General features: G+C 42.4%; 1 protein-coding gene and 1 pseudogene across 9 annotated transcripts in view; one reads left to right on the forward strand and one right to left on the reverse strand.

The window, feature by feature from the left end:
* Window positions 1–14: 14 nt before the first annotated feature.
* LOC309521793 (ras-related protein Rap-1b pseudogene) lies at window positions 15–14,561 on the forward strand (annotated as a pseudogene). Of its 2 annotated transcripts, none has more exons than XR_014224666.1 (2): window positions 15–174; window positions 2,567–4,384. The product of XR_014224666.1 is annotated as a ras-related protein Rap-1b pseudogene (transcript). The 2 variants fall into 2 exon arrangements; XR_014224667.1 differs by lacking the exon at window positions 2,567–4,384 and adding an exon at window positions 11,085–14,561 and having other exon boundaries at window positions 67–174.
* The window catches only part of TNRC6C (trinucleotide repeat containing adaptor 6C), a 117,693-nt gene continuing 112,856 nt past the window's right edge, over window positions 12,913–17,749 (reverse strand). For all 7 annotated transcript variants that reach the window (XM_082202987.1, XM_082202988.1, XM_082202989.1 and 4 more), the window contains 2 exons: window positions 17,478–17,617; window positions 12,913–16,024 (listed from right to left, as the gene is read on the reverse strand). In XM_082202987.1, the coding sequence (XP_082059113.1) occupies window positions 15,664–16,024; window positions 17,478–17,617 (501 nt within the window). In that variant the 3' untranslated portion in view covers window positions 12,913–15,663. The remainder of the gene's footprint in view (window positions 16,025–17,477; window positions 17,618–17,749) is intronic.

Below are 17,749 nucleotides of genomic sequence, written 5' to 3' on the forward strand. Positions count from 1 at the left end.
GTCTGCCCGGTGTGCCTTTGAAACTGCTCCGTCCTCCCCGCCTTGCCCTGCCTGCTTGCCGAGTCCGGGCTGCCTGCTGGTTCTCCTCGTGAGAAAGAGCGTTTCAGGAGCTGCGGACGCCGTTTGCTTTATTACTGAGCAAAACCCGAGTTGTACAAGCAGCTACCAGAGAAGGTGAGAGAAGCAAACACAACCTCTAAAAATACACAGCATACACTATACAGTGGAGTTGCCGGATTTAAGCCTTATATGGGTGTTTTTTTGTTTTGGAGCTGTTGGCACTCCTGCTTCCCCTGTTTATTACGGAAGAATCCCAACATTTCAGTACTTGCCCTGGTAAAACGGTGCTCCCCGTTTTTGCTTTCGGGAGGGAGATGACGGGAATACAGTATGTTTTCTAAATGTTGTTCTTGTAGGCACCCGTGTTGAAGTTTCAGGCCCAGCTCTCTGTTGCTTCTTAAGAGCACCTGCGCTTTTGCATTGCAGCTGTTCTATTTTAAAAAAATAAAATGCAATCAGGTCCATCCACATGTTGATGATAGTTGATATAATTTTTAAAGAGTAATGTACTAGACAGCAGGTGGAGAAGACCAATGTGGATTGTGTGATGATGTGGTTGCCCATCTGTTTTTAAGAGAGTTGATTGTTGTGGAATGTGGAACAGATCTTCAGAACAAGTGGGATTTGGCAGCACTGCCTCCAGCTGTGGAACTTCTTCCTTGTATGTACACAGCCACAGGTCTAAGAGGGGCATCTTATGTTATTTCCCAAAGAAGCAGGAATGTTAGAAGCAGCATAAACACAATGTGAGATCTAGGCAGCTCTCTCACCAAGACAATTTGATGACTTCCTGGGTTGGTTTCTGTAGGCTTAGCCTGTGGACATTTTTTGCACAGTGACTGTGTGAATTATAATTCTGACAGCACCTTTTCATGCTTTGTTTGAAATGGTTATCACTTCCAGTAATGAGAGTAGAGATACGCTAAATATATGACTTTTCCTCTCTCTCCACCCACTTGGTGCCAGTTCACACATGACATATTATCTACAAGAGTGTGGCATGTGTGTAATACACTGATGTGGGAAGGTAATGCAAGTTATTTGTTGGAAAAGTGCTACCACTAGTAATCACATGTATACCCCTGGCAAAACAAACACTTGTGTGATCATCACATGTACTGGTACACGTGGATCCTCCACTCTTCATATCATTGTACATATTTGTAGGGGAAAGATTAAAGCAGCCCTCAGGTAGTGGTCGAAATGGAACTGAAAAGCAGGACATATGCACTGAAAGCTTGGAGGGTGCTGCAACACAGACAGTCCCTGGTATCTCCAGATAGGACTGGAAAGACCCCTGTCTGAGCATGCTTCCAGTTCCACATAAGGGATTAATACTACAAATTGGATATTTGGACATCGCTAATAAATTGTTGGTAGCAGCTTTTTTTTATAAAAAAAATGGGTTTTATACAGAAAGGGTAAATCTGAAATAAATTTTGGGGGGTGGAATAGGAGCTGACATTTTGATGCTGATCACATCATGTGGATTGTGTACATGAGCAGCACCGATCTCACAATAAACAACTGCCTGGCAGCACACTAAAACCCTGGAGAGCCACTGCCAGGCCAAACTAAACTAGATGGACCAAATTTTTGACTTGGTGCAAGGCAGCTTCCTGTGTTGTTAAAAGCTGAAGTGGAAATTTACTGGTTTAACAGTGGCTGCCTTTGGATCCCTTATTCAGCTTCCTAGAGTCCCTCCAGGAAGGACAGTCAATGAAAATGAAGGATGCTTTTGGTTATTCATGGTGCATTTACTGACTCCAGGAAATTTGTTTGGGTCAGGGCCTGTCTACTCCCGGAAAACCAGAGCCCTTCACTGTTGTTAGCCTGTAGTGGTGCTGTTTTGAGATGTGTGTGATGCTAAATTAATGAGGAACATGAAGGAATTCCATGGGGTCAGATGTGGGAAGGCTGGGAGGGGGCAGTCAGGTTGCTCACCATAATTTAGGATGATAGGACAGATGGCCAGCTTAATTGTCGCTTAATTGTCGACAAATTAAGCACACCTTGGATACAAAAACAGAGCCTGCTCTAACATTCGAGCTATGAATTTGTTACAAATACTAGAGTTTTGGTTTAGTTTTTAAAAAACTTAAAAGTCTGTACTTCGAAATGAAAGTTTACCTTTATCAACACCCCCTCTCTGCAGATTTGATTCTTACCTTAGTTCTTCCTACCTCATTGTAAGTCTTGGGGGCCCAAATAACTCTGGTGGCTTGGTTTGAAAAACCAATACATTTTGCTTGTTAATTTAAACTCTCCCTCCCTGCCCTACAGTACAATCTGCCAACGGAGGGAAGTAAAAAGAGCCGGGGACCTTCTGGGAGTTACAGAGAGCAAGACGCTTTTGCCTTCTAATGTGAGCCAGTCTTCAAGAAGGGCAGGTGGTTATACTTTGCATTATGCAAAGCAGCTGAGAGGCAGCCAAGCTCTCTCTAGTAACCAGCCGCAGAGTGAGCTGTGTTCGATGTTTGCTAGTGCAGTTTCTCTCTCTCTCCAGGTGCTGGGGATGGATTTCAAGGACAGCGCTCAGCTGATTGGCCCAGAGCATCCTTCATTTCCTGCACTCCTCCCTCCACACATATTCCCCACAGCAGAGATTGGAGGAGACAGTCGAGACTGTGTGTGTGTGCAGTGTGGCAGGAGGGAGTGTAAATAAATGGAAAGATGAGCTGTGCACACAGCAGCAATTCAGCGGGGGAAGTTGATGAGCAAAGAGTGTGGAGGCGAACTTGCAGAGCTACTGGGGAAGGAGACGCTGCTCTCTCAAGCCGGGTCACATAAAGACCAGGCACACATTGCTTCATCACACATTGAGGACTTAAAAGCAACTTGTCTCCCCCTCCGCCCAAGCCAACACATCCACACAGACAGGCACAACACCATGTCTTTGGCAGTGAAGGAGAAGAGCCAAGTGCGCTTAGTGTTTCTGGGTGCAGCTGGGGTCGGCAAGACAGCCCTGATCCGGCGCTTCTTGCAGGACACTTTTGAGCCAAAGCATCGGCGAACAGTAGAGGAGATGCACACCAAGGAGTTTGAGGTGAGTGGAGCCACCATCAAGGTTGAGATTCTGGACACCAGTGGTAGCTACTCCTTCCCAGCGATGCGCAAACTCTCCATTCAGAACAGTGATGCCTTCGCTTTGATCTATGCTGTGGATGATGCAGAGTCCTTTGAGTGTGTGAAGACTTTGCACGAGGAGATCCTAGAGCTGAAAGAGGACAAGTTCCCTCCCATCGTAGTGGTGGGCAATAAGGCAGAAGCCGGTGGGCTTAGACAGGTATTGCCCGAGGACGCCCTCTCCTTGGTGGAGCTTGACTGGAACAGCCGTTTCCTGGAGGCATCTGCTAAGGAGAATGAGAACGTGGTGGAGGTCTTCCGGGAGCTGCTTCATCAAGCCAACCTGCCCAGCCGGCTGAGCCCTGCCCTCCGCAGGAGACGTGAGACCTTCCCTAAGGAGCCCCCACTGCGGCCCCCCATGAACAAAGCCAATAGTTGTACTGTCTGTTGAACTATGTGAGAATGATAGCTGCATGGGTTTTTGAGAACTTTGGTGACCTGTGTTTAGAGATCAGGTTGCACCTGCCACAACAGCACTGTGGCACTCTGTCATTTTGGGGCTCAGGAGCTGTTTGTGAACCTTGATGGCTTGTCGTTGTGACATAGTAATTTCAGCTTTAGTGCCCCAAAGTCACCAATGTTTGTGCCCATTTTGTGCATTTGATTTTGAGTTGCAACCCAAGAATTGGGAAGCCTGTGATGCTGTGCACAGTGTAATGTCTCTAATTCTGGCCTGTTCTGCGGATCCAAGCTGTTATTGTATAAATTGGAAGATATGTCCCTTAAGTCATGGAAGTGGATGCCCCAGGAGTGGAGGATGAATGGCCGAACAGACCAGTTTTTGAGGCAACATGGCTGATGTTGACAAGGTCCATAGCATGAACTTAGAAGGCAAGAATTTGAGGACTCCTCTAGGAAACATTTAATTCCTGGGACACCTACTTATCTTTCCCTTTTGCATTGATTTCTTTGTGTTTTGGGTGACTGAACAGACACGGTATGCTTGAAGATGGGAAAGAAAAGACATTTTTGGTGTGTGTGTTGCCTCCCCACAAAACAGTGGGTTTTGTTTTTTGTTTTGCTTCAAATGTGTGCATTGACCATTTGCATGCATGTGCTTTTGTGCAGACTTTGTTTAAACTGAGCTCACCATTGTCTGAAGCACCTCTGCATTGTGGAAAGAAATACATGTCACCCAGTGGGTCAGTCTGTGCCTGAGTAGGTATGATTTTGATTTCCAACTTTTCAAGGGTTGTAACTAATAAAAGAAAACTCAAACACCACCCAAAAGAGTGTTGATGTTTATTTTATATTGCTGCGAGGCTTGTGATTGGAAAACAAGCCACAATTCAAGTTCTTGTCACTCGGTCGTTACATAGCCTCTCTTGCTCCCATGTTCTGCTTTATGCCTTTGCCTTCATATCTTTGTAGGACAGCCACCCTGCTGAGTTTCTGTAGGTTTTTATGCTCTCGTGGTTTTTATGACAGACACTGTAGTCTGGGGGCAATATTGTCAGATTTGTTCCTAGGAGACCATGGCTCAAACTCCTCCTGAGGCATAAACTCATAAGCTTAGCCAGGTCAGTCCCTCTCAGCTGGGCTTTCACAAAATGGGAATATTCATGATCTCTCTTACAGAGCTGTTTTGAGAGAAACATTGCACATTATCACTCCAGTCCTAGATTCATTTACTGGGAACTTTGTACCATTGATTTCAGTGGACTGTACTTGTGACTGATGTGCATAGGGCTGCAACTTGAAGGTGGTGCGTAAATTAATAGCATCCACCCAGCCACTCAAGTGCTTCCAAGGTGGGAAGCAAATAAATGTCATTTGTTGTGTTACAGCAGAAAGGGATGATGCGCTGTGGAATGACAGTTCATGTAGTGAAATAAAACTACAGATATGTTGAAAATTAATGCAAGTAAAGGTGGAGGGAAGGAGACGGCTGGGGATTTTGTCATATACTACATGCAATTTAGCCCAAAGGTTGAGAAGAAGCTGCCATTAATTTGCCCGACTGCAACGCTACACATGTAGCTCTCCTAAGGCAAGATGCAATATGGGGCTATCTGTTGGCATCTGATAATGTTTTGAAGCCAAACTTTTCTGTAGCTGGCTAAAAACAGACACTGAGCTTAGGAGTAATAAGGATATCAGGAACTCTGAAATACAATGTTCTTCGTCATTTAAAGTTTTCCCTTGAGCATTCAGGTGCAAGGCAGGCAATGGCAAGGGTGGGATTATTCTTTTTGAGCTGCAGTGAGGAAACTGTGGCCCTCTAGACATTGTTGGATGCCAACTCCCCTCAGCCCCAGAGAGCAAAGTCAGTGTTCTGCGAAGAAGGGTGTTGTGGTCCATCTGGGGGTCCACTGGTTCCCCATCCCTGTGTTAGAGCTCTGTGCTATCATTCTTTCTTGAAGGCATCTGGGAGTAACCACAATCAAAGGATCCTGGTGGAAGGAAGACTCTTGCTCTGATCTGGTAACACCGCTTCCCTTGCATTTTCTGTGCTGTTGGTGAGCATTTGAATCTGCATAAATGTGACCCAGACAGTTCTATAAACACAATTTCCTGAAACTTTATTAGCCAAACATTCTAGCAGCTGCTGCTGTTTTCAAAAAAACTGCCTGCCTACCCTCCATCTAAATAGCTCTAGGTAAATGGTATTTTTTTTTATTAAAAAACAAACCCCAAGGTTCTTGAGTATCTGTGTATTTTGGTAATCCCCAAACACATTTATTTACTTTCCATATATACAGACTGTTTTTCACCATAGATGATCACAAAGTGGTTTACACAACCATCAACAAAGTGATCCATACTACAACGTTTAAATCGAAAAGGTCAAATGAAAATGTACATTCAACAAATAGGCATAGTACAACTTACTTAAAATGCCTTCTGAAATAGAAAAGTCTTTGCCAAGCACCTGACATTCAACACGGTGGGGGGTGTCTGATCCGTCTGGAATGCGTTCTGTAGCATAGTCAAATGTGTCCATATTGTACCACATGTGACAGTGAGGAGATTTGTCTGAACCCAACAGGTGAGAGAAAAATCTCCCAGGTTTGAGGATTGTTTTGCTTTGTTTTCCCTAACCCGTGCTGAAGGGGGTTTGGTGTGGCTCCTTACTATAGAGGAAGAAGGCACATAACACCTGCTTCCCACAACTGCAGCTTTATGTCACTGGTGCATTAAATCCATTTTCTTCAGGATTTTACTCCCTAGAGTACCTGAGAAATACACCAATTAAACAAACAACTTGATTTCCCTCTTTTAATATGTTGAGTACTGATTTCAGCCATGACTGTGAGCAATCCTTGGTTGCCTTTCCTTCCTAAATTAACAAGAGAAAAGGCGTGTCAGTCTCTCATACACACAAACATGCTTTATTAGGTCAGAAAGTGGAGACGACATAAAACTCAAGTCAACTACACCCTCTGCTGGCTTTATCTGAAATTGTTAGTTTCCCCAATATCATTAGAAGACCAATTCAGATTTTTGTGATCGTTTTATAATAGATAGTAGCATCTCTTGTGCTAGCACAAATCTGTTGACGGCCATCTGCCTTGAGAGACAATGGAGTGTGCCTCCGAGGGTGAACACAAACCACTGCATAAGCAGCACCGAAGTGACTTCCCCATATATGGGTTGCCCAGATGACAAGACCCTCCTCTTAGCCTTGTTTATGTGGTCCATAGGAAAGCAGAGCAGTATGTTTGGCACCAGCCTGGCTGCAGGAGTTGCTTGAAGGAGGCATATAAGGTGCCAGCCAACCATCTTAGAGACTCCACCCTAGATGTGTGTAGGGTTTGCTCCTTTCTTCCCTAGAAGATCTATTGCAAGGGAACAGAGGTTTAGGATCAGTTTTCCTTCTTCTAGATAACATGGGCTACTTTCCCATGTTGTCAAGCTGCATCTGCCCCTCACTTCCCTCTATAGCATGTGTAGAAACCACCTTCTTGACCACTGGACCCACTACTGATCTTGGCCACTCAATCTGCCAGAGCCTGTCTTTGAATGCAGGGGAAGTCCCTAACTCAACGAGGGTTTCAGACCCATGGCTACCCTCACCTGGTTTAGCTGGCCATTTGAAGCTGTTTCCAGGGTGTAGCTGCTTTCGAATGCTGACAGCTACTAGGAGCCACAGGTGAGAGCTGCATGTCAGGTGCAGCATCACCATCACAAGAATAGGATGGGTCCTGGAAACAAACATCTCAGATGTCAAAGACCAAGCTGTGTAGTGAACATGCCAGCCACACCTCTGTGGGGAGGGAATTGCAGAACATAGGAGCTGCTGCAAAGAATGCCCTATCTTGGACCACCATCATCCCTAACACCTGGATGCATCTGTAGGGAAGGAGGGGGTCTTTTGGATATTTGGGGCGTAAGCCATTTATGGCTTTAAACACTACCATGAACTCTTTCAATTGAGTCCAGAAATGAACTGATAGCAAAATGCAGTTGTTATATGAATTATAAAAGGAATCGCTCCCCTGTAACTTGGCCACTGTGTTTTGGACCAGTTCCTAGTCATCATCAGGGGTAAGTTTTGGACTAGGTGAAGTTTCCTAGTCACCATAAAGCACAATGCAGTAGTTCACTTTGGAAGTTGCCTAAGCATGGAGTACCATAGCCAAGTCATCTCTGTCCAAAAGGAGCCAAAGCTGTTGAACCAGCCATAGCTGGAAACAGGCACTCCCTTCCAGACTTGCATTTTCTCACCCCTGCTTTAATCAGTAGGCTTTGATGCATCAGAGGTTCCTCTCCTTCCCGCAGCCAGCTACTTTCTCTGCCTCTGGGTCCAGAGAGAAAGGCCATTCGTGCGAACAGGCCTTCTGCTCACTTGGCCTGCTCCTCTGGGCTGGAGGGATTGAGCTGGTGGGAACGGCAAGAAGAGCAGCAGCAGCAGCAGAAACAGGCAGCTCTGGTGCTCAGTAGGGGACCCTCTGTGGAGTAGGCTTTGGCAGGTCCCCAACCATGGCAAACCCTGGCATGCTTCAGTTAGCACATGCAGAGCTTTTTTCAGCTGGAACTCACCAGAACTCAGTTCCAGCAGCTCTCAGGCAGGCACCATTGCCATTATAAGAGAACAAGGGAGGTGTTCGTGGCAAGTTTGGCACTTATTTTTCTAAAAAAATAGCACCAAGCACATCTATATGGATGTACATTTACATAATAAATCAGTTAAAATACCACAAAAATGTGTAAATTAAAGGACAGAACTAGCTAAAAAAAACATGATTAAGTCTTCAGCCATGGTGTGCAGATATGATTACCTTTATCTCTTTAAGTATGCGGAGTGCTTTGCAAATTCAGCTCATTTGTTAGTTCCACCATCTCTGAGATAGTCTTTAATATTTCTCTTTCTACAAGAGGGGAACTAAGGCAGAATTAATGCAGCTTGTCTCTTCCTACCCTGTTCTCATTCTGAGCACTTTTATATATCCAGATTTTATATATTGTAGTATATAATCTTGAGATTGGAAAGAAATTGCTTGTAGCATTCAGTCTGATAATAAAACACAAAAACAACATGATCTGAGAACATTACACTCTGTCTGTAGTAGTGAAGCCTATGGCACTGATTGGCTGAACTGGTGTGATGATACAGAATGTTCAAGAGTATTCTAATTCATCAGTAAACTTAGCTGTTAGACTGTTTGAATGTAGATTATCTGGAAGGAATTAAAGTGCTGTGCTAAGGCAACCAGCAACCATTTCATCAGCATGTTTCAGCTTGTTCAAAAGGAACAATCCCCCCTCCCCTCTCACACTGTCCCAAGGATTCCTCCCCCCCCCCAAACTAATTTTGTTCAGGGCTTCTGTTGATGAGACTCATTAGATGACTCCCACCCTCTGAAAGAAAGATGGTTTTGGCTGGAATTAAAACTTTGCATGGGACGTAGCTTTTGGAAGAAGTTTGAAAAATGGGAAATGGGTACAAGTCGTAGAGATGCAGAAAAGGCTATGGACAGAGAAAAAGGAAGCTGGGGGAAGTGTAGGTTTAGGAGGTTTGTGGAAAAGAACCATATTCTTTATTAATGTGAACTAAGCAGCCGGGTTCTGTTATGTTTTTAATATTGTATTTTTAAATTGCTGCAACCGGTACTAAGACCTTATGGTGAAGTGTGGGTGAGAATAATATAGACATTCAGGCCTCATTTATGGGATAACTTAGGGTATATCATGATGTTGCAGACTGAAATGTTTTACATATTTTGTCCTACCAGAAGTACATTTTAAAAAATGGATCTGTTAAAAACGGATTTCAAAAAATGGGATATGAAGTGCAATGTCTTTTCAGATCACCCAGAATGTTGAAATTTGCTGCACACATAGCTAAAGACAGAGTCAGAGCTAGAAAGCCTGACAATGGGAAGTTTTTGCACCTAACAGCCAAAACCTGGAACATGAAGCTAGTTTATCTGAGTATGCTGAGCCACATGTGGGACAAGCTGCTATAGTGTGGGCTCTCTGTTGCCTCTTCAGGCTTTGCTCGGGTGGTCAGAAGAGGCCAATTTACTGTTATGATTCTGATATAAAAGGCATTTGGGCCCCACTGTCTTGACTCAACAGAGGCATTGAAAATAATTTGTTACCTCCCTATGATTTAGCAGTATGAAACTTGTTTGATGGCTAGTCCAAAGAACACTGAATATGGGACGTATCTCTTCCCCTCCACCCCCAGAAGGCTGCAACTGGGCCTGCTTCTACAGGTGGCTTGGTACCCAAGTAGTTCAAGATTTCCAGAGATTTAGATGTGTTATCTTTAGCAGAAAAAACCAACAAAGAGACTTGTGGTGCCTTAAAAACTAACCAATTTATTATGGAACAAGCTTTCATGAACTAGTGTATTTAACAGTGGTAATTCACAAGTCCCTAATTACCACTGCCTGTACTTTACCTCAGTTCATTTTCCCTTGACCACACTTTTTACAATCCTCCATCCAAACATATGTATATACATACCTGCAACTCAGGATAACACTTCATTCATCCAAAGTTGACTGTAGTCCAGAAGCCCTTATGCCTTGATAATTTGTTAAACCTTAGATGCCATAATTTGTTAAACCCTAGTGGCACTCTGATCCTTCAAAGGGGGACAGGAAGTGTACTCCAGATACATTAAACACTTCCAAACTGCCCCTAAAGTTGACAACTTTTCATAGGAACACTAGAAGCCATCTTGGATGATGCTAATACAGCTTATTGTTCCTATTTGAGACAAATACTGCCTTAATTGTATAGAGGGAAGTTCACAAGTGGCGTTTGATAGCAAGCAGAATCTATCTATCACGAGCTAAGAAAAAGCCCATTTCTAACTGCTGGCACTTTTAGACTTACAGGCAATAGGCACCATCATATACTTCTCAAATACATTAGACACCAATTTATGCTAGTGATTCACACCATCCTGTGGCAGTGAATTGGCCACTATGTGTTGCAATAAGCATTCTACCTTAGTTTTCTTTTCATTTTTTGACCATTAATTTAATGGATGTTGAAATTCTGAAGGGGCATGTTGTTTTTCTTCTCAGTAAACAACTTATCTTACTATTAGCCCACTTCATGAAACCTAGTAACCACACATTAGCTACTTAAAAAAATACTTTAGTGCTCTGTAGTTTCCACTCGTGGTGAAACCCAAGACTGCACTGCTTCCTGTTTCTCTGTGCTGCACTAGACTCCACAGATAATCAGAGACCACAGACCACTTCTCCATGTTGGGGGGGAAAAGCTCACCAACTCTAGGCCTTTAGCAGTCACTGGAAAGCACCTTCGGGTCCCACTTAAATGAGATGCTCAGAATGTGTGAAATACCTGTACAGGATTCTGTGTAGATCAGTCACATATAAAGGGTTCTGAAGCTCCGATCTTAGCAGCATTTACATGCAAACACAGATTCCCATAAATTACATATACTTATTTAAATATGCATATACTTTTGGCAGGATTCACCTAAAAAACCCCATCAGCAGAAGCCCTGAAACTCCATTTGAAACACTGGAGATCTGCATTTTTCTCTGGTCTATGAGGGTGAGTGGGAACATCTGCCTATAAATGTACTGATTTTCTGAAAACAATGCCATTTTTTTTCCATTGTCAGATATTATTTACATTTATTGATTCACTTATATCCTACCTTTCCTTCAAGGAACTAAAGGGTGGCTGCAAAAGAAGTTTCATTTGTGCAAAACGCTATCGCTTACTTGCTCTGTGTTGCATTGTTCGCTGACTTGCAGAGGCTGTAAGAAAAGTCTTGCTTAATAATTATTTGGGCCCCGTTATTAGAAAGCCCACTCTTGTCCAAATAGATCTATGCCTCTCAAAGTGTAAACTGCCTTAAAATGCAAGCTTGTACATGTCTACTCAAAAGTAAGGTAAAGGAACCCCTGACTCTGGGGTTGCGACGCTCATCTTGCTTTATTGGCCAAGGGAGCCGGCGTACAACTTCCAGGTCATGTGGCCAGCATGACTATGCTGCTTCTGGCGAACCAGAGCAGCGTTTACCTTCCTGCCAGAGCAGTACCTATTTATCTACTTGCACTTTGACGTGCTTTCGAACTGCTGGGTTGGCAGGAGCAGGGACCAAGCAACAGGAGCTCACCCCGTCGCGGGGATTCGAACCGCCGACCTTCTGATCGGCAGGTCCTAGGCTCTGTGGTTTAACCCACAGCACCACCCACGTCCCTTCTACTCAAAAGTAATCCCCACTAAATTCAGTGGAACTTATTCCCAGTTAACTATGTAAAGGATTGTGGTCTCAGTGCATCACAATCAAGGCTATTCCCTCTTTCAGAAAGTTAGTATTTGAAACCATTAGAGGTAGGCAAATTTGATAAAGATTAAAATAGGGATTAGGGGAACAAGGCTCTTAAAAGAATTGTAATATTAAGAGAAGAAAAATAAAGGTGGTATTAGTTTACCATAAATGAATGCTCAGAAACACTGTCTTGTGACTGTGATTATAGTCTCTCTGCTCACTACTTTTCAATTCTACATGTGGATGTCTTTGTTCTCAAGAGGTCCAATAATACTGAGGCAAACGGAAGGGTAGCTCAGAAGCACGACAAAATTGGGTTTGTTTGCAGAGGGTATACAGTGGTACCTCGGTTTACAAACTTAATCCATTCCGGAAGTCAGTTCTTAAACCGAAACCATTCTTAAACTTTCCCTAATGGCACTTTCCCTAATGAGGCGTTCTCCCTAATGAGGCCTCTTGCCGCCAGTGCCCTTCCACCATCCGGATTCCGTTCGTACACTGAGGTAAAGTTCGCAAACCGGGACACTACTTCCGGTTTTGCAGAGTTCGTAAACGGAATCGTTCGTAAACAGGACTGTTCTTAAACCGAGGTATCACTGTACTCTGAATTCTGCCTCTTATTTCATCACAACTGCAGGAGAGTTCTAGAATTTGTTCCACGGTATTGTAAAAGACAAAAACAGGCATGTAGCATTTTAACAAAAATACAATAACTGTTTCATATAAAATGCATTCCTATATTACGTCAGAAAGATTTAGAGGACAGCTATCAGATACAAATGGCAAGAGTAGGCAATTGCAAGCCACAAGTCCACAATCTGTAACTGGAATATAGCATGTAAATTAAAGTATACATATATGGAGGGTGAAATTTTAATCACTTCAGATATTTGCAGGTTGCATATGTATGAATGTGGAAAGCCTTAAAAATGCCCTCAACAACAACAACAAAAATCCCTGTGATCAAAGCTAGAATTAACAGTCATCTTTGTACACAAGAAAAATACACGGTCATCTTAACAGCCAAGAAAAACTGCAGTTTATTAAGTTTCAAAGAATCTTCGTACTCTTGAAAGCAACTTCTGGTGCATGTTTTTAACAATCACATTCTATGAGGAGAAATAACATTAAAAGCCACAAACTTTTTTTTTTATCTTTTCATCTCAGAGTTACAGACATCTTGAATTCAAAATGAAAGAAGGCAAAAAAAAAAAAAAAGTTCAACAGGATGTATTTGCTTTTTTTCTTATGTCCATCCCCAATTTTAAATGATCAGGAGTTCTTTTTCTACAACTCATTACTAAACTTCAGCATGGAAAATTGTATTGACTATTTCAATCCGCACATAGGCACATATGTATTATATATATATAAATATAATGTGTGTGTGTCTGTGTGTCTGTGTGTGTATTAAGGGAGAGAGATATATATACACAATACATATGTAGAGTGCGTGTAATGACAATGAGATGCAAGCACTCTGAGAAAAGGGTATTCAGCTAAATACACTACGAAAACTTGAGAAAACACAAGTCTGGAACCCAATCTGTGCATAGTTCATGATCCTCTAGAAAACCAGCTTTTGTTGATTTGCAATCTTGCAGGACCCTTTTTAATTGGACAAAACCATTAAAAAGCTAATCTTTAACAAAACAAAAAATGTAATGCACAAGTTTCCTGATCCAAGCAGGCAGGGAGCACAATGTTCATATAATTTTTAAAAACATACTCAAAGGGTATGTTATTCCATTGTCTTTCTTCCTTTCAAAACAATCAAAAACATTGATCATTTTTAAACATAAAGCAATTTTTAATATATAAAGCACTCTTCAAACATCTATTTCTTTTGAGTCCATTATTTGGTAAATATGTAACTGCTACACATTAGATTAGGTATTTTTCTTCTTCTCTTACTGTCTTTTTATTTTTATTTTTTTCATTTTGTTTTTTAATAATATCTTCAGTGCTAGGAGTTGGGTTTAAAAAATACATGAAATGGTGTGGAGTTGCTCCTCGGGAAACCCGGCTTTCCTGAGACATCTTCCACCATGTGCAAGATAGTGATAACAATATTTTTCGCCACTCTTGACGAAGAGGAGGAAAAAACAACAAAGGAGTACACAGCAATGGCCAAAGAAAAGGATAAACAACAACAACAACAATAACAACAACAAACACTGTTCAATCCCAGAGCTCTGAAGTAGCATATCTTCATTCTGAAAATAGGTTTCTTTATGATGGAAGTCTATTTTTTTTCTTTTTTTTCAATTCCTTTTTTATTTTAAAGTTTGAAGGAGGAAAAAAAAAGGTCTGTAAACAGGTGGGAGCCGAAACCGTAGGCTCCTCCAAAAGCAGTCAAAACCTATGTCCAAGTGCTTGTTTCCGTTCCGGCTTGCAGGGAACCATCCACTCTTTACAAGTATTTATGGCCACAGTTCAACAAGTTTTTTTTTTCCTTTTTTAAAACTTTATATTCCGAATGGGGGGAAAAATGGTGCAATACTCCGGTATTTATTTCCTTGCATTAGTCCACAATAAAAAGCTGCTAAAGGTAGATATACATATTATTCTCCAGAGATACACACTGTAAGTTTTTTAAAATGCAGTAAGAGTCCTTGAGTAAACATTTACACGTGAATTGTCGCCAGCCCCTCCTATCAGTTTTTTTTTTCAATTTTCTTTTTTAAAAACAAGTAGGATTAGCTACAAGAAGGGCTGTGGACACTCAGTGCAAAGTTAGAAGCTAATAACAATTAAACGTTTGACCAAATAGCAAATCAAAAGCATATACTGAGAAGTGGGGAAGGGGGAAGAAAGGAAAAAAGTCACACAATTTGTTCAGTTGTACAACTGGCGCGCACACACGTCCATACGCTCACACATCTATCCATCTTTTTCCCCAATGCATACGTATAAGAAAGAACTTAACAAAAATATTCCTAGAGCCTGTTCTTTTGTTTTCTGGTGCCGACCTGGAAGTGTAATAATAGAAAGTGTTCACATTTTGTTATTGGCCTGCTGGATTCAAGTATAGTTGCATGTTTGATATGTTTTTTTAAAAAACCTTCTTCTTTTTTACTATTTTTTGGGGGGAGTTTAAAAAACAAAACAATGACACAAAAAAGTAATGAAACAAGTGTAATGTGCATAGGCAAGACCCGTGGGAGTAGTGGACATGGATATTCCACCCCACCTCTCAATCCAAGTCGTACAGCTGAGGGGCATAGGATTTGTTCCCCCCTATGCTGCTGACTGCTGACGGGCTGGTCGGATGCCATCCCCTACTGATTACTGGATCCGCCTCTGGTAATGTGCATAATTATCACAGGCTCATTTTAAATAGGCTTTCTCACAACCCTCCCCCCCCTTCATCCCTCCCCGACTCCCACAGTTGATAAAATAACCCTTTCCAGCCCAAATTCTGAAAAGTGCCCTTCATGATAGAACTAGTCTAAGCAGCTTTTATACGTCTTTAAAAACACCATACAAACATAAAAACAAAATTAAAAAGCCATTGGAAAAAAAACCCACATAAAACCTATCATTAGCACGTGACACTGACCAAAGGGAGCCCATACTGTTGCACTAACAGTTCACAAGGACTTCGGCAGAGTTTCATAGTCGATATTGGACAGAGGTACTAAAAAAAGGGCTGCCAGTCTGATCTATTAAAGCTGGATTCTTCGTGATGCCCTGGACTGGAAAGGGTTACCATTATTTTCCTTTAGTGCTGATGATTGTTACTTCCATTTTGTTTCTCTGGTGTCCTAGATGGACTCCCCGCTGAGAAGGTCACCTGGGAGCAGAGTATTCAAAGGCGTTGGGCTTCCAATAACCCTGCCGTCATCGGTACTGGGTGGACCCCAAAGGCTGCTTGAGTACTGAGGGACCCCGCCCCAGAGCAGGTCACTGCTCCCTTTGCCACCTAGGCAGGGGGTATTCCAGTGGCCTGCATCGTTGCGCACCATGCCGTGTGAGCTGCTTGTGGAGCCCAAACGTGTCTGAGTGGTTCCAGTGTTGGACTGCCAACTGGAGGTGGGGGGCAGTGGCTGGCCTTGTGCTAAGAAACGGTTCACTTCCTCTTCTCCAGCGAACTCGGCCAAGATGGTAGTGTTCCCCAAAACGCACCTGAAAACAGAGAAAGACACAGAGATGCTCAAAGGTAAACCACACTCTTACCTGGGCTCAGAGAGGGGGATTTGTCTCAGGCTACTTTCATATTCTGTTATGAAACCCAATGCTATGAAAATCTAACAAATCAATCCTTATTATTTCTGTTTTAATGTATGATTATGTCTGTTTTAATGTATGATTATCTATATACTGCAATCATCACTCAGTGGACGGAATGCTAGATGTACGTATGAAAAAGCAGGGCTTGAAGCTCACTGCACCAAGAAAATCTATGGATGCACATAGCATATAAAGCGCACACACATTTATTTTGCATACTTTATTTTGTTTTGAATATATAGACTTCTGTAGACTTCAGAATATATATTTCAGATGATAGACAACCTTTCCACAACCCATTTCTTTGGACCAGAATTCCAGATGCTTTGGACGACAACTTGTATAAGCCCTAGGCAGAGCAGCCATGCAGGCTGAGGCTGACAGGTACTGTGGTCCAAAACATCTGGAAGGTGATGCTGGATAGCAGGGGGTATATTAAAAATAACAGTCAATTCTACGTTGGCTGTCTCCTCAAAGACAGAAGTGGCTATTATTTTTCAATCCATGGCCTTTGGTTAAGGCTTGTGGTTGCTTGTTCAAATACCAAAATCATGGGTTTATTCTAGATCCTCATAATTATATTCCACATGTGTGCAAGTGTGTGTCCATCCACTTTTCTCCTCCTGAGCTGCTTTGGTAGTGTGGTTGACAAGAGGTACCATGCAAAAGCTGAGAGGGAGGGAAAGGCATTAGGCTGTGTTTGGGAAACAAATATTTCACCTGGAAGAGACCCTCCTCATGTGCCTTCTTCCCCTAGGAAATGTACTGGGCAAGAGTACTGCTTTCAATTGCATGCCTCTGTGGCCTCAGAAATCATTTCTCCAGTCCCTATCTTCACACCCTCCTGCATGTCTAGCAATGAACACACCACACAGTAAGCCAAGGGGTGGAGACTAACATTCTTCTTCTTAATTAACTCTAATCACTACTTCTGGCCTTACATAATGAAATGCTGCAAAAGTACTCCATATCCAAAGCTGAGACTGATCTACCATGTCTCTAGGTTTCCTCCTCACCAACCCACATTTAAGAATGCAGTGTGGGTTACTGCAAACATTAAAATGTTAAACTTATTTTTATTGGTTTTTAATTCAGTGCAGGATAAAAGCTGCAGAAGCTTCGGGACTGCTGGTGAATGGAATTGGGAGTCCTAAGTAGGAGCAAATCTACCTCTTTTGGAATTTGCCAGTTTTTATAGGCATATCCTGTATGATGACTTTTCACTTAATGCCCTTCTCATGTAAATCTCACAGCTTAATTGTCATTATTCAGTTCTTCTGCTTCTGCTCTTACAGACACACCAAACTAAGACACAGAGGTCACAGCAAATACTGAATAGATTGCATACATATGCAGAGATTTCTGGGCCTTCGCTGCTTCTTCCTTGGAACTGTATCGAACCACAGCATTCCCTTGAGTCAGGTTCAGATGGAATGTAATAAGAGGACCGTGCTGCAAGCATAGAGTACGCAGTGTAGAGCCATCAATCTAATTGGAAAAGGAGCACAAATGAGATTGATTTAGAGGCGTCATGAGCAACTGCATCACATTGGTTTTATCTAGCCTTTCTCCAAAACTTAACTGCACTCACTTACATTCTCTCTGGAGATCCAGTACAAC

Source organism: Podarcis vaucheri, assembly GCF_965113315.1.
Source record: "Podarcis vaucheri genome assembly, chromosome: 2".
Taxonomy (NCBI): domain Eukaryota; kingdom Metazoa; phylum Chordata; class Lepidosauria; order Squamata; family Lacertidae; genus Podarcis; species Podarcis vaucheri.